At 35.6% G+C, this 8,542-nt stretch overlaps 1 protein-coding gene across 1 annotated transcript; it reads right to left on the bottom strand.

Moving 5' to 3' along the window:
* Window positions 1-574: 574 nt before the first annotated feature.
* LOC141443216 (uncharacterized) lies at window positions 575-8,166 on the bottom strand. Its single transcript, XM_074108425.1, has 4 exons — window positions 6,072-8,166; window positions 3,413-4,919; window positions 1,303-1,630; window positions 575-903 (listed from the first exon to the last, which is right to left on the bottom strand). The coding sequence occupies exons 1-4, from the start codon at window positions 8,065-8,067 to the stop codon at window positions 607-609; spliced, it is 4,128 nt and encodes a 1,375-aa protein (XP_073964526.1). The 5' UTR covers window positions 8,068-8,166; the 3' UTR covers window positions 575-606.
* Between the last annotated feature and the right edge of the window lie 376 nt (window positions 8,167-8,542).

Raw genomic sequence — 8,542 nt, 5'->3', positions numbered from 1 at the left:
GGGTATTGCAGATGCGTTGCCAACCTAGAGGCCTAAGATGGGATACCTCAAGTGCCAGTAATTTCACCGGCTGTCTTACTCTCCACGCCGAAACACAACAGTGCAAGCACTGCTGCTTCACGGCAGGATTAGCGAGCAAGATGGTGGTAGCAATCCGGGCGGACCTTGCACAAAGTCCTACCACCTGAACTAATGTAATTGGTATTGTGTTGTTGTTGTGTTGTAATTGTTGTGTCTTCATTTCTTCCGTGGATGACGTAAGAGGCGACTGAGGATACAGGTTAAGGTATACCATAGGCGACAGGCTAGCAACTATAGTAACATGTCACTATGATAACTTTCTTGTCTATCTTTAAACCTAAAATTGCTATTCGTATGCTCTGCCTACTCCATTTGGAAATACAGGCGTGATGTTTGTGTGTGTGTGTGTGTGTGTGTGTGTAAATTGTTAATGCTATAATGCCTAGTAAGCACAATAGAAGTAGGCTAGTGCCCATCCAATTTTTTCTAATAATCGTACGGACTAAATAGGACAATAATTCTTTTACCAAGGAAACTACCCAAATAAAACACATTTTATATGAAAGCACGATTTCCACAGGGAACTTAATTCGCCCTAAGATCGTGTATAGCTTTTAATATCCTTATAACAAATACCATCTCCGCTTGCGCTCTATCAACTTCTAACCTATTCTCTTTCATGTACATTCTGTAATTAACTTCTACTCCGTTCTCTGCACTCTCTTCTATTAAGCTGAAGAGTTTCATAGAATAGAGATGGAGAAGGACTTCAAGATATTCTTTCTGTCCTCCCGCGGATAGGTATAGTTCTTTGATGTTCTTGTACCATCTTTGTTGGTTGTATTTTGTTATTCTTGTTAATTCTTTTATTGCTGTGTGGAACTGAAAATAATAAGTTTTGTTAATAATTTTTTAATAGGAACTAGTTATTTTAATTCAAGAAGGTTTATAACGCCCTAGCTCCGCGTAGATGTAATTTTCGGGAAAGAGACCTGAAAATAGAGTCATATCAAACTGTAGGTACACTTCAAGTTTTGTACTCAGTGTCAGTAGTAAATCGTCTTATTATTATACCATCCGGTATAACATTACTTTCCTTTCCATATTTTATTTTGCTATTTGGTTCGTGAATTGTAATGGAAACTTTATCTTTATCATGCTTTACTTCATCATCATCAGCCAGAAGACGTCCACTGCTTAATAAAGGCCTCCCCCTTAACGCCACAATGAACGTCAACTCGCCACTTGCATCCACCGGTTACCCGCAAATGCTTTACTTACATCGTCTAAACACTGCTGCATGCAATCTAAAAACGCTTCAATATTCTTAGTTTTACTGTCAATTTTATCCCTTAACACCTTTTTATTCACCAAATCAGATATTTGTTTTAAAATTTTCAACGGATTCTTGATCTTTTTGTGTGTCTTCGGTAAAGCCATTCTTTCATCGTTTGCTTTTCTGTCTCGTTTTAAATATCTTACGTGTTCGTCTAAGGTCTCGCCTTCTTTGTCTTTTGTTACCTCACTTGCTTTAGTATATAATGCTTCTACGTATTTGAATAGTTGTAAATCAGATGGGTGTATACGTTGACCATTTTTCTTGTGATCTCTGAAAAGTGGATAGTAAAATATCATTATTTCTTTAATCTATACCCGCGGTAAAACCGCGATAGCTTTTTTTTTAATAGCCTATACAGTGTCTCACTGCTGGACAAAGGCCTCCCCTTTCCCCTCAGACATGACCTGGCCATTGCTTATGCGCGATTGCTTACCGGTTACATATTTGAATACCTATCGAAAGTTAAAATACCTACGGGTAAAATGTCGATGTTCAAAATATCGAAAATTAAAATAACGAAAGTTTATATTGTCGAATGGTTAGATAACCTACGTCCAATAATTGAAAATATATTTATCTACAAGAGTGACATCGAAAGATATAAACATCGAAGTCCAAAATATCGAATATCCTATGTATGAACTATCACGTGACAGGGTCTTTCGGTCAGTTGTGGCACTTCGTGCCTTGACGCAATACTAAGCTAACCTAACCTATTGAACTTGAATTACCAAAAATATTTGGTTCGGCTTGGTTAGAACTGTAACCACAACAACGCACGAGCCGAGCGAGCGAAGCGAGCGTGCCGCAGCAGCGGCCGGCGAGTGCTAAAAATGACTAGATTATCTGTATAAATAAAAATGAATCGTAAAATGTGTTGCTAAGCGCAAAACTCGGGAACTACTGCTCCGATTTCGTTAATTCTTTTTTTGTTGTGTTGGTTACTGTCAGGAGAAGGTTTTTATGGAAGAAAATACAGAAAAAATACAACGGGAGCGAAGCCGCGGGCAACAGCTAGTGTAAAATAAATGCTACTAAGAGAAAGGAGCAATAAATAAAGCAGATTTGTATGTACGATATTTTAATTTTCGACATTCAAATATGTCGACATTTACAACTTAGATATATTGCCTATCGATATTTTTACTCATTCGATATTTTAATCAATCGACATTTCAATCTTAGACATTTTGGCCATAGGTATAACAACTTTCGATATTGTGATACAATCGACATTTTAATTTTCGATATTTTGAACATCGACATTTTAACCGTAGGTATTTTAATTTTCGATATTCAAATATGTAACCTTGCTTACCTTTGAGAAATGTTCTCTATGTACCTTTGATTTTTAACACCGAGCTCACTATATTATGGTGTTCAATGAAGAGTCCCTGTATTGTACCTGCATAGACCGAACGAACGCTCGGTATCTTTCTGTTTGTCTCCATTTCAGCAGCCATAATTTTAAATAATACATTTCTTAGACATTTTTGGAGATCTTAAAGCATGCATTGTACACATTTACTAGCCGTTACCCGACTCCGTCCGCGTAGAGTTTAGTTTTCAGTATCCCGCAAGAACTATGCAATTTTCCGGGATATAAACTATTCTATGTCCTTCTTCGGGACGTAAACTATCTGTATACCAAATTTCATCTAAATCGGTTCAGCGGTTTAGACGTGGTGAAGTAACAAACAAACAAATAAACAAACAGACATACAAACTTTCGCATCTATAATATTGTGGGAAAGATCTCCTATAGACATTCTTCTATCTCCAACACTACTAAACTTGCAATATTTGTATCTATTGCAATTAAAATTGAAAGCAATTTCTATTTAAATCCTAATAACTGGACAGTTTTATTGTTGTAGTGGTTGTAGTTTTCCTTGAATTATTTAATGTACTCACGTCTCGTGCTCCACTTCTTCTCAAAATGTCGCAAGTTTCACCAACTATGACTTCTTGAATACTTTTAATATAAGGCAAGTCAAGGATACTTACTACATTTTCTGCAATCTCAAAAATGTGCTCGGTTTTTAAACTTACATAATTTCTTTCAATTTCGCCAAAGCTGACTGGATAGCAACGGTAGTACCCAACCAATCATAATCCTCCAACGCTTTGTTGTCCAGCTTAACCATGTCTTTAAGAATCCTCACATAAAGTTCCACGTCGTCTTCACGGCTTCTGGCTATAGGAAAACCATTAATTTGTAGCATAGACTGTATATTCTGAAGCATATCAACTTCAGGGGTTATTTGAGTAATTTTATCTATAGAATTTAATACTTCATTAGGTGCTTTATATTTCGCGGGTTTTTCTGTAGGTTCGGTGTTTGTACGTATAAGACCGTACAATTGAAATTCACAATTTGGAGGTGTATGACAGGGTTCACTTCTAAGGATAGAGTGAGTATTTTGCATCTCGCTCTGATGGCGTGATTGTGCCAGTCTCTGTTTGAGATACTGGGAAAAATGCCGAGGGGGCAAAATTGGTGGACGAGCATTACTTTCTACTCCTTTCACCATATCATTTATAGAAGATTTGTTAAATAGTGTTTTATTCATATCGAGGTTTTTCAAATATTCTATAGCTTTTTTGACATCTTCAGGCTTCGCTTGTGACACAATCTCAGCTGAATTATTGTCATCGATAGGTTTGCCAAAGGTTTTAATTCTATCGAAGATCTTATTAGACTCCTTTCTTTGTTCCAAAATTATAGATTTTTCTGTGGAATATGGTACAATGTGATCAAGATTGTAAACTTTACCCTCATTTCTAAAACTGTTTCCTTCTTCGTCCCATTTGTATTTTGAAGAGAAATAACCGCCTTGTCTTAATATTGATGTCCCACTTTTATTCATATCAACAACAACCACTTCTATTTTTTTATCATCTTTTGCATCTTTTCTGGTATGCTCTGTTTTATCCTCACTTACATCCAGCCTTTCATCATATCTGCCATCACCATTAATTCTTAAGAAACTTTTCTTTCCTTTGTTTTTTTTTTCGTCGTCTTTAGTTTCGTCTAATACTTCTTCGGTACTCTTACCAAGAACATTATTATATAAATATCTTACTTCTTTTGCAAACTTTCTTTTTCTTTCTTGATGGGTTGGGACATACCCGAATATTTTATTTTGATAATTTGTGAGCCTGACGTGGTTTAAATGAGTTTTTATGTACGGGTTGTTGATATGACCAATTTCGTCAGACATTGCTCCAAAAACCACTTCTTTTGTGGAGTCAACATCCTCTTTACTATCTTTACATTCATTTTCTTCAAAAATCTCTTCAGTGCTGTAATATGCTTTTGTAGTGCTATCATCATCCTCAGTTGTTTTGTGCAACTTTTTCTTGTGTTTTTTCTCTATACGAGACATCCTTAAAGTGTTGCTTCTAATTACACTTTCATTTCCGGGATCAGATGTTTCCGAATCCTCATCTTCATCATCTTCATTAGGCCCTAAGCGATTGAAGGCATTGAAATAAGCGTTTTGAGGGTCATAGCTGTATACTGGTGCGTATCGAGGTTGCTCTATGCTGTTTTTTCATTTTGTTTGACAAATGCTGGTTTACCGGAATCTGAAAAAGTTTGTAAAATTAATAATTCTTATTTGATTTTTTCAGGTCAAACCAGTTATGACTAGCCTAGTCCTACTTTCAATACAATTACAATAACTACAATAACCAACACATATTAATCAGTACAGAAAACACAGGTATACTTAGTCCAACAAATGAGAAAGTTTGTGTGTGTGTGTGTGTGTGTGTGTGTGTGTGTGTGTGTGTGTTAATTTATTTTTTTGTTACTCTTTCAAGCTAAAACAATATTTATGGATTTAGATGAAATTGGGCGCTAAGTAGCTGGTCCTGAAATTCTAGTTTATACAGCTTTTAACTACACTACAGTACACGTGGTGAGTTTTGACCTAAACATGCGAGATACGAGCGTAAATGTCTATTTTTTTTTCAAAACTTATAATAAAAATAAATAAATAATAAATATCACGGGACAATTCACACCAATTGACCTAGTCCCAAAGTAAGCTTAGCAAAGCTTGTGTTATGGGTACTAAGCAACGGATAAATATAATTATATAGATAGATACATACTTAAATACATATTAAACACCCAAGACCCGAGAACAAACATTCGTATTTTTCATACAAATATCTGCCCCGACACGGGAATCGAACCCGGGACCTCAAGCTTCGTAGTCAGGTTCTCTAACCACTAGGCCATCTGGTCGTCAACCACCTGGTCGTTATAGATATGTTTACAGCATTTACGGGACATGTAAATAAAAATGACGTAGTTGCAAATACGCCAAAAGCTCAAAATCGACAAATTGTTGAATAACTAAGTTTATTTAGGTGGTGTTATAAAAGTGCACCTAAAGCATTGTCATTATTATGCTGTGTTTTAGATTATCATCATTATCTATGGTCTACGTAGGCCACTGGCCTCCTTAGAATGAGAAGGCTTGAGCTGTAGTTCCCACTTGGGCTCTCTGTAGATTGGGAATTTCACATACACCATTGAAGTGTCGCAAGTGTATGTATGTTTCTTTATGATGTTTCCCTTCGGCGAAAAGCTCATCATCAAATTTCAAATGTATTTTTGCACGCACATTCCGAAAAACTCAGAGATGCAAGCCGAGAGTAATATTTATATTAGTAATGTAGAAGGTATGCCACTCACCTACTTCAAACACTTCATATTCCTTCTTGATTTGCATATCACCGAAGTGAATGAGAGAATCATACAAAGGCTTTTGATTGCTAGTTCGTAAAATATTTTTTGATTCAGTTTCTTTTGCGTCAACCATTGCGTTGACTGTTGGTTTCTCAATATTAGCTTCAGTTACGTTTGGTATTTCAGTTGTAGTACTGTCCGTTTGATTTTTTTTCTTATCACAATCTGTTATTGTACCCTTAGAACTTGTTTCGTTGCACGGTTTTTTAGTATCATTTTGCAAACTATCTACAGTTTCAGCTATCGCTGCGTCAATTGTTGCTTTGACTTTTGGCTCTTTATCAATTTTATCAGTTACACTTGGTGTTTCAGGTGTTGAATTGTCTGTTTTGTTTCGCTTTTTGTCACAGTCTGTTATCACACCCACTTCTATATTTGTTTCATTGCAAGGTTTTTTGACATTTATTTTGGTGTAATTTGCATCCATTTGTTTAGAACTTTTGTTTGCATCCATTTGTTTAGAACTTTTGCTAACTTTGTTACTACCTTTGTTTGCTTGAGTTGCAGTTAAAATTTCTGTTACTGTCAATTTAGTTTCTTCTTTGTTGTGTTCATTAGCAGCTTCTAAATCTTTTTGTAGATCTATTCTGATCTTGGTAGCAATGTTGGTAGATGGTTTGACTGACGCCTCAGTTTTTACTGCAGTTGCTGCAGAAGGTGTTTCCGTTGTAGCCATAATTAAAGTTGTAATTTCTGAATAATGACTATGTGGCTCTTCAGTAACTAGTGCATTCGTATTTTTTATTTCTGATATACTTTTTACTGGAGTTTCTTCTATTGTTTGTGTAGAAGTTTCATCAGAATTCAATAGTTCTAAGCTTTTTCTTCCTTTGCTGTCTATAATTGGATTTTCTAAATAGGATTCACTTGAATATTTAGGCACATGATCAGTTTTATTTATTGTGTCTTCGTCTGTTTCTAAATAGCTGTCTTTAACATCTGCTACCGTCGTATCAAAGATTTTAGAAGTTTTAGTTGTAGTGTAGTCATCTAAAGTTTGACTGTCGTTTGAATTTGTATTTGGACTATCTGATATTTTACTCACGTCCACAGTGGCAGTATTAATATTCTTTTCTGTTTTATTCAAATCTAAATCTTCTGATCGTCTACCAAAATACATATTTACTGACGAGTTCTCAATGTTTAGTGTTGTCTCACTATTGGGGTGATTTTTTGTACTTGTTTCAGTGACACTATCAGCTTTTTCAGAAGTAATATCTGGTATTTCCGTATTATTATTATCCGACTTTCTCTCTTCACCCTGTTTTGAACTTTTTATTTGGATATCCTCTTCTGAACTCTTCTGTACTTTAAATAGTTCTGTGGTATTCCCATTACTGCCTTTAATTGGTTCTTTTTCGTCATTTTCACCGTCAATGTCAATCGTAACAGGTACAAAACCTCCGCCGTAACTTCCGTGTTCGTCAGGTAAACCGTTTTTTAAAGTGCTTTCATTCACATTCAAAAAACTGTCACCTCTTTTTGATCTCGCAGAACGCATAGTCAAATCGATGTGCCCAGAATCAACATCTATTTTATCACTTACCAATGCTTTTGCGTGCAGTTCACTGACTTGTGTGTCATTTCTTTCAAAATTTTCTGAACCTAAGATACCACTCAATTTATCATTATCGTTTCCTGATTTCCGAAACTTTTTATGTTTCTGGTAATATCTCCGTCTAGCTTTAAGGCTTTCTATCTCTTGCTTGAGTATTCTTTTGACAAATCCACTCTGTTCCTCTAATTTATCTGCTAAAATATCTCCATTGATGTCAGTGTCGCGTGAATTCACCTCTGGGACTTCATTAAGTATACGTCTAGCTACTTTATCGAGAAGACCTTTTTTGACACTCGCCGGTAATGTTTCTATATATTTAGTATCACTATTGTCATCGCTATTTACTACTTTAACTAGAATAATGAGCAAGAAGTAAACAATCATCGTTTTGTTTTCTAAGTCATGTTGGTTTAGTGCAGTGAATGAAGGAGCTCTTTCAATTTGGATGGTCGAAGTAATTAAAATGCTTAATCAAGCTTGAAATTCAAAGATAAGGCTCTGAAATCGATTTTAGACGCAAATCAATTCTGTCATGTCGGTATATTTATTATGTAAGGATTTTAGAAATGATGCTAGAGAAAATAAATGTTTCCTTACAAAATGATTGCTATATTCATAGAATAGGATCCTACTACTATTTTACATTTTGTTACTTTTTTTGCAAGCTTATATTTAACTTGCGATGTTTGTGTATGAGAGTTACGGGCAACCGGTGGATGTAAGTAGCGAGTTGTCGTTCATTGTAGCTTTCTACGGGGGAGGCCTTTGTTCAGCAGTGGACGATGATGATGATGATGATGATGTAGGTATGTATAGGTCAAAACATGGAAGTTAAATTTGACCCACTTCCAGTAGTTAG

The sequence above is a fragment of the Choristoneura fumiferana genome, chromosome 27 (assembly GCF_025370935.1).
Source record: "Choristoneura fumiferana chromosome 27, NRCan_CFum_1, whole genome shotgun sequence".
Taxonomy (NCBI): Eukaryota; Metazoa; Arthropoda; class Insecta; order Lepidoptera; family Tortricidae; genus Choristoneura; species Choristoneura fumiferana.
This window is presented reverse-complemented; position numbering and strand designations above follow the sequence as displayed.

Excerpts from the sequence above, each read along its gene's own strand:
- LOC141443216 (XM_074108425.1), bottom strand. The coding sequence starts at position 8,067 with ATGATTGTTTACTTCTTGCTCATTATTCTAGTTAAAGTAGTAAATAGC. Across the intron at positions 4,920-6,071 it reads ATATGAAGTGTTTGAAGTAG|GAAAAAACAGCATAGAGCAA; the intron begins GTGAGTGGCATA and ends GTCAAACAAAAT. Across the intron at positions 1,631-3,412 it reads GCGAAATTGAAAGAAATTAT|AGATCACAAGAAAAATGGTC; the intron begins GTAAGTTTAAAA and ends TCCACTTTTCAG.